Here is a 13,739-nt window from a genome sequence, read left to right as displayed (position 1 = left end):
CGCAAGAGAGGTTATGTGCATATGATGCCCTGTTGGGCAACAGTGACTCGGTGTTGCTACTAGTGGTTGCTTTCATGATGACGCCTCCTCTCACCATTGATGTTAGTCTCAGTTTTTTTTAAACTTAAATTACATGTGTCAATATATTAATGGTTTATTATGAATCAACATATCACATAAGCAGACATTAGTGTCTGTTAACTCATATTTGATGAGAGGAGTTTATATATTATGTTTCTAAAAATATATGAGTTATTTTAGACATAAGTAAATCATAAGAGCTTAAGAGCTTCATGACTAAAACTATAAGGGCTAAAATGAACCTCAAACATTTTTTAAATTTAAATTACACGTGTTAATATATTAATGATTTATTATGAGTCAGTATGTCACGTAAGCAAACTCTAACGTCTATTAACTCATACTTGACGAGAAGAACTTATATACTATGTTTTTTTAAATATAAAGATTATTTTAGACATAAGTAAATCATAAATACTTAAGAGATCTATGATGATAATCACATGGGCTAAAATAAACCTTAATCATATAACTTATTATATATAGTATCATCTCTTTTGTTATCTTTTGTTAGTAGACAACGTTACTAAAAATAAAGTGATTTATTATGATTTTATAATTATAAAAATTTGATATAATTTTTAGCAATAAAGAGATTGCGACGATATAATAATCTAAATAATTTGTCCATAATACTCAAGAACAAAATACTCGAGACATATATTTTTCGATGAGCTTTTTCTTTATATAGGATTTTTTTTCTTTCATTAAATGGTTACGAATTAGTTTTTTAAAATAAATTATTTTTTTATTTTTAATATTTATAATTTTTATATAGTTTTTATTTTAAATATAAATCCTTATTTTTACAATAATAAAAAAAATTTATTATATGTGGCAAAAAATTTTCTTCTATGCGAGTCTTAGATCTGCTATAAAATAGTAGATTATTCTAAAAATAAATATAAGGTAAAAACACATCAACAACTACATATGTTGGTAAGAACCTTCGAAAATTCATAAAAATAATTTTAAAATTTATAATATATCTCAATAATTTAATATAAAATAATAACATATCAATTTATTATTAAACTCATGTATCAAAAATATAATAATAATTCTTATGTAATAAATAAAATTATGCATTAGTCATCTCAATGACATGCATAATAGTTAAATAACAAAGATGTATTTCATAGCGAATAGAGAAGCTTATTTCATGGGATATATTCCTCCTAATAGCGGATGGATGAATTATCTGATCATCACATCTAATAACCTATTAATCTTCAAAGCAAATCGCTTTACCTAGCTAGGTAAAGATATATAATCAATCATAATCATTCATTACATTCACCCATTCATGTATTCTAAGAAATAATGTATAAAATATTATAAAGAATATACTAAATATATGATCTACTAAACTATATTCATCGATGACTCCATTATGATGAGCTTGTAACTCTTTTAATATGTTACACCTCTAATATAGACCACTAGCATAGCCATGTATATTATATGATAACAATTACATCAATATAATAAATTTAGAAAAAAATAAATAATAATAATAATAATATTTAAATGATACTTTTAAATAAAGCTATTAAGTTCGTCAATTGATAAAGATACGTTGCATCAATCTCTTAAAAGTTCTAAATCAACCAAAATCTTAATTGAAATAGCTCAATTGTCTTACATTAAATTCAATTCAATTAGGACTTAATGAAACCAACCATATATCCTAATAGCATAAGCTTAGAATCACCTTACACTAGTTTAATTTAAATCTGATTGATTTTAATTAAGTTAAGTAGGTTTAAAGTACCCAAGTTGGTTTAGAATCACTTTAAACCGACTTGAATCAATCAAACATGTCTGATTAAGTCAATTGACGAGCTCAAACCAATAAAATAAAATAAAATTAATAAAATAAAATTAGATTACGTGTGCCACAAATACATGTCTAAGTATCATATTGGGTAAGGTACAATGGGCTAGATAAAGATACAATAATATATCTAATGCCAATCGCATAGCTAAGCGAGTCTAGCTTCATGAGCTAGGTTAAGCATTACTACTAAATTAGGTTGTGCTTAACTCGTAGGTTTGATCATATATAGATACATGAGTTTAGTTGTGCTTAACCATAGGATTGTACCTGATCACACAGGTTGGATCATGCTTAGCAATATGAGTTGATTGTACTTTGTTATATGAGCTTACTCTTATTTTGTCATATAGGTTGGGTCATATCTGAGCACATGAGTTTTATCATATATTGTCACATACGCTGCATCTCACCTAACCACATAAGTTGAGTCATACTTAACCACATGAGTTGGATAATACTTTACTGCATATGCTAAGTTGTACTCGGGTATATGGGTTGGGTTATACTTAGCTACTTGAATTGAATCGTACATGATCACATTGGTTGAATCATGCTTAACTACATAGTTTGGATCATACTTGGTTACATAAGTTAAGTCATGTATAATCATATAAGTTGGACTATATTTGATCTCATGGGTTGGGTTATACTTCGTTACATGTGCTATGTGGTATTTAGCTATATGGGCTAGTTTGATCAATTAACTTAACTCACCCTAATTAGACTCCTCTTATTAAATTAAATTTTAATATTTTAGATTATTAGAGAGTAACTTAAATCCATGAATTAATCAATTTAAATTGATGATCTTAAATTTAAAACTAATTAAATCATAAAAATTTATGCATGATTCTTGAAACATAATTATATCTAATTAAATAAATTAAAACTATTATATTAATTTAAAATTAAGAAGTTTAAATAATTTATTTAATCTTAAAATTTATTAAAGCTTAAGATACCATAATAAATCAAATAATCATTCTAACATCATAAATTAATTATTATTTATTAATCATAAAATTTTAAAATTAAAATATTATTAGGTATCATAAAATTAAAATACTTCTAATATCATTTTAAAATATGAATCAAAATTGATTAAAAATAATATAAGATCTTACCTCTCATTGTGGATTCTCTAATAAGGATCACCGGGAGAATTCTTCCCTTAATCCTCTCGTTATTATAAAGCTTAGTGAGGAATAATGACGGAGGAGATATCCTTGAAACTTGAAAGGTAAGTAATATTTTATTTTTTATTTATTTTTATAAGATTGAAACATAATATTTATTTCTTACGATTCATAGAAAAAATAGAATTCAAACTATTTATTTTCTAAAAATTATATTAAAATAAATTAATTAATAATTTAATTGATTGATAAAATTTTATCTTATTTATATGAATAAAAAATAATTTTAGTTATTTACATAATTATAAATATATAATAAATAAATAATAATAATAATTTAAAATAATATAATATATTATTTATGATAATTAATTTATGTTAAGGGAGAAAATTATGGGTGATTACTGAACCCACGGCATAAGGGATTTGGGCTTTAGCAAAGGAGATATCATTTGGTGATTACTATTGCACATTTGTTTCTTCGTGCTTTAATTGGTTTTTATTTGTGGTTCATTCATAAATTTATTTTTAATAATAAGGATAATACTCCCTCTCTCGTGTTATACGTAATTACAATTATACTCTTCCATTTTGTTCAACATTTATATACTTACTTATTGCAGAATCATATTTTTATTAAATGATCTAAATTACATTTTGATCGGCTTAAATTAAATTATGATGACTTAATGGATACTACCGGTGAGGGTGGAGTTGGTTACGTTGATTATATATATATATATATATATATATATATATATATATATATATATATATATATATATATATATATATATATATATATATATATATATATATATATATAGTCTCTGTGCATCCGTATCATTGCTCGTAGTCTCTTTCTTCGAGGTAATGACAAAGACAACGATGATGATGGGATGGAAACTATAGGATTGGGACTGATGGCATGGAGGCAACGATCAACGAGATGAATATAAGAATAATATTAACGTTAATTAAGAATTTTTTAAATGAGATGTGTTATTGACTTGATACCGTGGAGTCGACATGGTTTGATTCCAAAGACACAAGCTTATTCAAGGAGCTCACGAGAGATCACGAGAGGAGGTTGGAGTGGGAGGTAGATTTGGTTGGTACGATCTCAAGATGATGCTTATTTGCTAGAGATAGATTTGACATCATTTTGAGGTGCGCTTTAGCCTTACCGAGGTCCCTACACAAGTGGTTAGCATCGAGAGATATTCTCGATTCGACCCCTCCAATGGTAAAATTAATTGGGAGGTGGTAATAGTAGAGATGCTCCTCTTACTTTTGAGCTTTGAGGATTAGTTTGTATACCCGAGCGATTGATAGAGCGAGATTGATTGGTGGTGGGCACACCCTCTACGAAGGACAATTGCATGAGTGCCATTTTTCAAGGCTGAAGTCTGCTTGGGATAAACAAGGGATGATCCCTGGTGCCAAGAGTCCGAAAACAAGGAAAAATGAACCTATGCTATGTCGCCTAAGATTAATCTCCTTTACAGTTAGGCATGCGAGCCTTCACGAAATCATTGTTGATGGGGAGTGACAAGTCACTTACCATAGACGACCCAAAAAAAGAAAACAAAAGGGGATGAGCTTTATTGTCGTAAATCAATGCACCATTCGACTAGCTCATGTAAGCGTCTGAGATGGGTAGGGGTCAAAGCATCGTGCTCTTGTGTCGATGATCACAGGAGAACGATGTGAGTTTTTTTGCTTATATCATTGCCTAGGTGATAGTCTCCGATTGGATAATCAACGGTGTAATACTTCATTATTTTCTCTATCAATAAGTTTTTTCTGAAAAATTACTTGTTTTTTTTTTTTTAGAGTTAACTGAGTTAGACACTGGGATATTATTATTTTTAGTTTATTAAATGATATATAATTTTTTGATAAAAAATACACGTATTTGGAAGTATTGTACATAGTATTGGCTCGAATCGACCGTCGGGTTCGGATCAACAATGCGAGAACCGGACCTGCGTTTTTTATTTTGTCCCGTTTGTATTGCGCTATAAATTGTCCGCCACTTTTTTCCCTTTTATATCCTTTCCCCAGTTTCGAAAGCCGTCTCGACTTCTCCCCTTGGAAACCCTATCCCTAGACTCCAGATCTTTCTCTCGTCGTCGACGGCCATGTCGCACTTCGGGAGATCGGGACCGCCGGACATCAAGGACACCTACTCCCTTCTCGTTCTCAACATCAGCTTCCGTAAGCACCTCCCATTTAATTCCCTCGCCATCTCTCTGCTTTTGATCTATATCTACCACTGACGTGTCCATTCTTGGATCGCTAGGAACCACGGCGGATGATCTCTTCCCACTCTTTGACCGGTACGGGAAAGTGGTTGACGTTTTCATTCCGAGGGACCGGAGGTGAGCGTTGTTTATCCTTTGTGGGATTTGCGAGTCTTTTTGCAATCGTTGATCATTTTGTTTATTGAGGATTTAAAGGACTGGGGAGTCGCGGGGGTTCGCTTTCGTGAGGTATAAGTATGCGGATGAGGCACAGAAGGCTGTTGATAGGCTTGACGGCAAGTTTCTCCTACTTAATTTCTTTCTTTCCTTTTTCTTATAAAGTGTGCTTGATGATGATGTGAATTAAGGTTTGTTTCCTTAATATGTCAAAGCTGAAACTTCTTTTGTTTCTGCTTTAATCTTTTTTGATCTTTTAGGGAGGAACGTGGATGGACGAAATATTATGGTTCAGTTTGCAAAATATGGACCCAACGCTGAGCGCATGTAAGTTATTCTGCATTTGTCGTGATAAATCAAATTAGATGGTGTTAGCTAGCTTAGTTTCTTTGAAGTCCGTCTTTGCCACTTACACTGTACAAGAAAAAGAAGGATAAATCAAATTAGATGGTTGGAACCCTTTGAATGCCGTGGTTGCTTCTTTTTCACTATTTACCATCTTATTATATTCTATTTATTATCTTTAAAGCTCCAACTTCTTATTGTATTCTATTTATTATCTTTAAAGCTCCAACTCTGTAAAAGAGAGGCCTTTTTCTTAAATTTGGTTGTCTTCTGACCTATTAATCTGTTAAATATAGATCTGATCTTGGTACTGAGGCAGGTTGTCTTTTGTTTGAGTTATCTAACCTAATTACAGATTTGTTGGAGTGGGATGCATCATATATTTTGATCTTAATCTTTGTTTTCTTTTTTCCTTATGCTTTTCTTTCTTCTTTGGTTGTAATAATAGCATACTTACTAATGCATGTCTGGTTAATTGGTACATAACTATCTTGAGTGGTTTGAGAATATACACAATGCTATACGAAAGAACAGTGACAGTGATTCAATTGGATTAGAAGTGCTTAGAACTTCGGATATTTTTTATTGTGTACTTTCGAGGAACTATGTTCAAAACCATTATGTACTTTTTATGTTATTTCATTATTTGATCCCATGGACACAATATCTTTAAACTACAATAAAGATAATTTTCTGATCGTTTCTGATTTAAATAACTACATGATATCCAAAGGACTTCAACCTGAGTCTCTTTAGCACTGCTTTTCTGTGACCTACCATAGGAGATGAGTTTATGCACTCAAGCTATATCCTTTCTCCTACGTTACTTCATTTTAGAAAAGTGTTTTGACTAAGGAGCCAGTTGAGTAGAGTTTGGGAAGCCTTGAGGCCCATTCAGTTGTAGAGTATTGAACAATGTATATGTTAAGCCTTCTAGGATGGTTGCTTGAATATGCTTTTGGTTCTCTTAGGTAATTCATTATCTTGCACCATGAAAACCTAATTTGAGTATAGTCGCCACAGTTATGCTTTTTGGGTTTCTTGGTGCTTTAAGAAAAAGAGCATTATTACAAAGAATATGTGACTTATAGATCATGGCGGCTATTATTAAGGTGGATATTCGAGTGAGAGCACTGACTTGAATAGCTTGAGCCCAAAGTGCAACTTGTATAAATTGATGTTTTAAATGAAATAAGAAAATGTTCTTACAATAAACATTCGTTCTATTCTATGACTCTGCACATAGGTTTCACTTAAATTGAGATAGTTGAATGCCAAATTTGTGAGATATATATATATATATATATATATATATATATATATATATATATAATATGATTGGAAAAGAGAATACCAAAATATTGAAATAGAATATGATTGTGGAGAATTCAGGATATCATCATTAAGAAATCAAAGATATTATATGTTTAATATGGGTTAAGGAAGTTTGTTATGTTGAATCTTGGATTTTGATTATAAAACTAATTGATGAATTTATCGGACTAAATATGTTTCTGAGATAAGTGATGCTAGAGAGTCGGACGTTGCATTGAAAAATAGTCATGTCGAAAATTGGACGTTAAGTTGAAGGATTGGTCGATGTGTTGGAGATCGGACTGCATGCTATAGGTTTGGGCATTGTGCAGGAAGGATCGGATATTGCGTCGGAAGATTGGATGTCATGAGAAAGTCGACATATAATTGAAAAGGGCGATATGTTGAGGGAAAGAACGATGTGTCGGAGGTTTCGACGACATGTTGAAAGCGCGTACAACGTGTCGAAAGTTTCTTAAATGTGTTGTATGCATGATTGATTTATCAAAGTCTTGATCGATGTCATTATAGGTTAATTTTAGTTGGTATTGGGTCAAAACTATCTCAACTTGTTAAGGAAGCCATTAGGCATAAGCCAGGGCTGAATTGTGCCTGTTAGATGGTTAAATCGGTGGTCTAAGCCAGGCTTGGGTGATGGTATTATCAGGCTTAGGCGGTAGTACTGTCTGGGTCAGTCGAAAAGCATTGTTTTGTTTTGTCGGCGTTTTCGGTAGTGGTATCGCTTATACCGACAGTAGTACCGTCTAGGTCGGTGGTAGTATCGCCAGAGCCACCTAGTTGTAGTGGTAGTATTATCCAATGTCGGTGGTAGTATCCTCGTGTCTCGAAATTTTAGGGATTTGAATTTTTTGACTCATTTTTGAAGTCTTTTGGGACTTATAAATATCTCACTCAAGTTTGGCTGATGAAGCATTTATATCTGAGAAAAAAAAGGTGTTGTAAAAAGAGAGTGTGAGTTATCTCCTCAGCTTGAAAAAGGAGAAAGTTGTAATAAGGGTCGTTGATCTTCGTCCATTGGAAAGAAGATCGATACTGAAAACCGATGGTCTCGAGAAAAAATAAATCGAGAGTGGACGTAGGTCGGGAAGATTGAACCACTATAAATTGGTTTGTCTCTTTTTACTTGCTCTTTACTTGTATTATATTTACTTGCAACTTTAACTTGATTAATCAAGTTTCTGAAACGTGTTGATTTATTGATCTAGTTTTAAAATCAATTAAAAACGTTATTGTACTAATTCACCCTTTTCGTTTTAGTGCCATTAAGATCCTAACATGTTAAACTTACAGAACAGTTTGAATTAGTTTACTTTAACAGTTATATTTTTCTTAAATAGACCTGGTTATGAGATGTGGAACCTCTTTCTTGTCAATGCAGTATTAGTAACCACAGTGCCACACCAATTCATTTGACCATCCATTGTGCCACACCAATTCGGCTAGTCAGATTGGATTGCTTTATTGGTTTGGTTGCAAATGCTAATTGCACTGAGAAACGGTGACAGGTCCGAGTTCACCCAGAATAAGCGGGGAAGGAAAGTGTTTTGAGGCCTATCCTAACGAGAATGTGGAGCTGACAAGTCCTATTTGGTCTAAAAACAGGGCTCAACAGCCCCACACAACATTTGAAGTTTCCAATTTCTGATACTTACCCAAATTGCATCAACAGGCACTAACACTTGAAAGCCTAATGGGATCTGGATGCCTCCCTTTGCTGCACAAGTGCAAGTTTGTTGGCACAGCGAAGGGTCTAGGGGTTCAGCTGGACCTGGAAGTATGAGTAGCAGTAGCAGGACAGAGGCAAGGACTAATTTTGGATTTTTTTCAGCACTATAACAGTTAGAGAATTCTCGAAAAATATTGGATAAGTTGTAGTAGGATTATATATTGGATAAATTCTAGAAAAATTTTATATATATATATATATATATATATATATATATATGCTGCCTTTCTTTTTTGCAATACAATCATAAGATTGATGGAGCAATTGTCAGTTGTTAGTGCTTTAGAGGGTTCTACCTCCTATTAAACTGAAGCAGCCACTTGTTTAGAGGCGTAATGTTTAATAAACATTTAAGGTGGATATGCAAAATTATTTATAACTCCTCATTTTTGCCTTGTTTTAATAATGAAATTTGGGACTTTGCTATCTGAAAAAGTTAATTTCTTAGGCCCAAACTAGCTCACTGCTGGCCATAGTCTAAGCTAGCTGGTTGAGTTGAAAATATTGTTGAATTCATTAACCAAGATAATATTATCAATATGACTGACATGATCCATAAGTGATGATGTTACTGGTGTGTGCTTTGTTGCTCCACATTTTGTCGGATTTATACAAACTTATTATGGTTTTGCTGATCTTGTCTATCACATCACCTTTTGGAGTGCAATATAAATTTCTATATATGCAACTGATCATTTGTATATGTTATGATATGTTCAGTTTCTACTCATCATATGATACTTTTCATTGTTGCATGTTATGTTGTTTGTCTTTTACTGCAGTCAGAAAGGAAGAATTGTGGAAGCAATCCCAAAGACAAGGGGAAGGTCAAGAAGTCGCAGCCCTCGGCATAGGTAAGGCATCATGAAGAACAAAAATGGCTTTTCTGAGATCTCCTTGATAGTTTGTCTATGTTTGTGTGGCTTCTTCCTTTTTGAACAATAACTTTGATCCGTACAATAATGGAAAAGGTGACACTTTTGTTGAAGTTTTAAGTAGATTTATCATCAAGTGCCTAGGAGATGGCATCATGCATAACTGGTGTTGCCATGACATGATAATGATGGACTTGCAATATTATCTATATGAATTAGTGTTTAATAAGCTTACTATGATGGTACTCATTATGTTGTGTAAGTGCTTCTAGTTGAATGTAAATATTTGTGTCATAGAATATTGATTAATATGTAGGTGCATCTCTTGTATGTGGTTAATACCTATGACTAATAGGCTCTTCAATCCACATATGGAAGGAAAAACGAATAATCAGCAGAAACTTATTTCAAGCTTAGGGAACTCTTGTTTTTCCAATGGTCATTCTGAAACTACATGTGGTAATTATATGATAAAAAATTTATAATGGACCTGGTTAAATGCATGTAGTATTAAGGACCAGGTTAATCATGACTCATTCAGCCTTGTTGATATATGGTCATTACATTCCACCTGATTCTGTATAATAATTGGTGTCTTGAAGTTTAATGATTGATAAACAAGAATCAGAAGGAATAATCTGAGGCCTATGATGTGCTTTGTTCCAACATTTTAGGGTGTCTGGATCTAGCAAGAGATGATATATTGAATTTTGAACTAGTAGAATTGTGAGTACTGATTAATGAGCCAGTCTGGTTTTAAGTTCTATAACTTGTTTACTATGTTCACACCATTCTCACCTTCTAATGATATTAATGTATATGCCATCTTTGCCAATGTTGTGTCAGCTGAGTCACCACTTTTTCGAAAGAAACCTGCCAAAACTGTATATGTACATCTCATAAAATCAATCCTGCAGATTTAGCCCCGGTTAGTTCAAGTTACAAAAGCAACAAATTGAACTAAAATCTGGTGGTCAATGATTATACCTGTAGTCAAATAAGAAGCCCGCTATGAAACAAAAAATTCATCAAATACTAAAAAAATACAGTGAAACAACATGAGCCAACATGGTGTATATATCTGATTTAACTTTCAGAGCATGACAAAACATAAAAAATAGAAAAAGTAAATAGAAAAACACAGCAACTCTTCTGCAAGGATGGTCCCTGCAGAAAACAAAGAAGAAAGAAGAAGCAAGGGGAAACAAGAAAGAGTGACAAAAAGGAAGTTGAGGGACAAGGGAAGAGAAAGCTACTAACCTCAGCTTAAGCTGGTGGATGGTTCCTATCCGTAATGTTTGTTTTCCATTTTCTCTGTTCTCTTCGTGCTTTGTTTTTATGCCTTCTCTGTATATATCATGGTAATTACAGAACAGAAAAGGGAGCGATAAGCCCTCCAAAATTTGCCTTCTGTTGTTCTATTGTCAGCAGCATCTAAAAGGTATGGCAACCCACAAATATGTATGAGTTTCCTGTTTTCTTCTTAAAGCAACCTACAGGCCATGACCCTTTCTTGATCATGACTCAGATTGATTCAGGTGTATAAGTTATACCCATGTCTGAGAAAGTGGGCTAACATGGCTAAGTCTATGACTCAACATATCGTTTAACTCCAACCATTTCAAGCTCTTTTTTTATGCCTGAGTTAGATTTTTCTTTTAGACCTAGCTTTTAAAATCATGTGATTTGGTGGATTGGCCAAGTCAACTTGCCAAGCTCTCCATTCTTGATCTTAGCATCCAGATGAGCCTTGATTAATGTCATGTATGAAATTGTATCAGGTATAGAGATGATTATCGCGAGAAGGATTATAGGAGGCGAAGCCATAGTCGAAGCAGAGGGAGATATGAAAGTGACAGATACCATGATCGGGAAAGAGATCACCGCCGCCGAAGCAGAAGCCAAAGTCGAAGTCGAAGCCGCAGCGGTAGTCTTGATTATTATGGAGGCCGTGGCAGAGATGATCGAAGGAGTAGGAGCGTCTCATATGACAGGTAGCATTATGTACCTACCTGTTATTGATGTATCGTGCAGCTTCAAGTAACCTATCTTTAAATTGTAGTGCTTCACCAATTAGGCATATTCCTAGTCCTGAAAGGAGCCTGACACCCCATCGGACTCCTCCCTCAAGCCCCAATAAAGGTAGCCATTCTGTACGTTCCCCACCTTCAAGAAACGTTTCACCCCAAGATCGTGGTGCAAATTCCAGGAGTCCATCTCCTCGTAGCCCAAATGAGGTTGTTATTTGTTGCATGTTTGTTCACTTTCTTTTGCTGAATGCATAATGATCTTTCGTACAATTATATGGTTAATCTAAAATGTTATCTTACAGGATTGATGTGCAACTTATGCCTGGGAGGATGCTTATCGCTGTTCCTATTTTGGTTTACTGGGCTCCTGTTAAGGTTGAATGTTTTGTGCTTTACTAGACTTAATACTAGCTTCTAAAATGTCTTGGTAGTGGTGTAAAACTAGTTTTGGACTTTAACAGTTTTCGTTACAGAGTGATTTTGTTCGTTATGTAACGTGATACTATCCTTTTTCTATGCTTTTATTCTGGACTGGTTCTCTGATAATTGTTGCAACTTATGATAGACTGCATTGTGCATTTTCTAGTTATCTGTTCGTGAAAGTGCTGATGTGGCCTGTGGCGAGATGAAATCAGAAGGATATTTCCTTGCTGATGTTGTGCCCGGTGATCCTTGTTCGTCAATCTTGATGGTTTTTTGATGGTGATGGTGATGTTGATGGTGCTGTTGAGTCCACTTGATGATTGAATGATGTTTGGTTGATGCCCGTGGTGTCATTTTGCTGTCCCAGCATAACGGAAGCTAGAAGTGGGTTCCAGTATGCACTATATCATGTTTCCTAAGATACATTTTTAGGCCTGTGAGATGGTAAGACTTATGCTAGATGTTTGTTTAACGTCATTGACCCTATGATTTGAACATGTTCTAATTATAACAACTTATTTGTTTTTAATCTTTTTAGCACTTAAAAGTGGTGTTAGCAGTCATGAGTCTCATGACCATGCCATTTCTTGTTTCAATTAACATATGCTGATGTTTTCGGAAGAAGTAGATTTCCAGCGACACTTGGATGTGATGCTGCACCATCCTTGCCAGGGGCCAAGGATTGTTTTACTTCCCACACCACTACGGAAGCAATTTGTGCTTCTAACATGTGCCTACCTTTTGCTCATATGGTTTGACTTGTAGGCCTTTTGATCGTCAAAGCGCAGCTTCAACAACTTTAGACTTATGGCATGGATCAGAGATGTGCCTCAGTCATAATTTGGAACAAACATATGCCTTGTTTCCCATGGCTGCAACAAGCTATGAAGGTTTAATGTCTCTTTCAATTTTCTTACTTGCTAAGATTTTTTATCTGGATTCGATTGTTCTATATTATGCTAGTGTAGATTGACTGTAGCTGTCGAGTGGAAGAATGCTGATCTTGTAGCTGCAGGAATCTGTATCTATCGGTTGGCCTTGATTAACTGCTGCTGCTGGCGGTTGCTATATATTCTCCAGTGAAACTTTTCTTATTGGTGTGAACCTTTTTCTTTTGTGTATAAGCCTACAACTAACGTTGAGCTCAATCCATTCCAGTTTCTGAATCAATTGATCCTTGTATCTTTATTTGTATGAGTTCCTTGTGCGTAAGGTATACAAATGTGTTTTGCCATTTGTTGTCACTCAAATAGTTAAGCAACTTGTCATTTGGTGGACTGATGCAGGTGACCTAGTCACAAAGATTCACATGAGTGCCTCTTGTGACATTTCTTGTCATCAGTGCTTTGTCGACGCTTTTCATTTGTTTCTTCAGGCCATCATGTGCATTCACATGTTGGAATTGTTCTAGACTTACTTTGCTTAGGAATTGCATTGTGTGATATCTGCAATCAAGTTTGTCAGGTGATACGATTTATTGAGAGCCAATGCACTAAACACGTACATTTTATTGAAGTTTAACACA

The 13,739-nt window shown here is 33.8% G+C and overlaps 1 protein-coding gene across 3 annotated transcripts; it reads left to right on the top strand.

Moving 5' to 3' along the window:
- Window positions 1-5,105: 5,105 nt before the first annotated feature.
- LOC103984005 (serine/arginine-rich splicing factor SC35) lies at window positions 5,106-12,337 on the top strand. 3 transcript variants are annotated; one of them, XM_065108092.1, is made up of 8 exons: window positions 5,106-5,277; window positions 5,363-5,441; window positions 5,520-5,599; window positions 5,741-5,807; window positions 9,669-9,740; window positions 11,543-11,755; window positions 11,839-11,998; window positions 12,094-12,337. In XM_065108092.1, the coding sequence occupies exons 1-8, from the start codon at window positions 5,202-5,204 to the stop codon at window positions 12,097-12,099; spliced, it is 753 nt and encodes a 250-aa protein (XP_064964164.1). In that variant the 5' UTR covers window positions 5,106-5,201; the 3' UTR covers window positions 12,100-12,337. The 3 variants fall into 3 exon arrangements, with proteins under 3 accessions (XP_064964164.1, XP_064964163.1, XP_009399669.2); XM_065108091.1 differs by having other exon boundaries at window positions 5,107-5,277; window positions 5,520-5,603; window positions 5,745-5,807; window positions 11,824-11,998; XM_009401394.3 differs by having other exon boundaries at window positions 5,109-5,277; window positions 11,824-11,998.
- Window positions 12,338-13,739: the final 1,402 nt, after the last annotated feature.

The sequence above is a fragment of the Musa acuminata genome, chromosome BXJ2-5 (genome assembly GCF_036884655.1).
Source record: "Musa acuminata AAA Group cultivar baxijiao chromosome BXJ2-5, Cavendish_Baxijiao_AAA, whole genome shotgun sequence".
Classification (NCBI taxonomy): domain Eukaryota; kingdom Viridiplantae; phylum Streptophyta; class Magnoliopsida; order Zingiberales; family Musaceae; genus Musa; species Musa acuminata.
The sequence above is the reverse complement of the archived record's forward strand: the minus strand, read 5'-3'. Positions and strand labels throughout refer to the sequence as shown.

What these genes read in the sequence shown, in the direction of transcription:
- LOC103984005 (XM_065108091.1), top strand. Translation starts at nt 5,202, where the DNA reads ATGTCGCACTTCGGGAGATCGGGACCGCCGGACATCAAGGACACCTAC. An exon ending in CGTTCTCAACATCAGCTTCC is followed by an intron (nt 5,278 to 5,362) that starts GTAAGCACCTCC and finishes TTGGATCGCTAG; the next exon opens with GAACCACGGCGGATGATCTC. An exon ending in TTCATTCCGAGGGACCGGAG is followed by an intron (nt 5,442 to 5,519) that starts GTGAGCGTTGTT and finishes GAGGATTTAAAG; the next exon opens with GACTGGGGAGTCGCGGGGGT.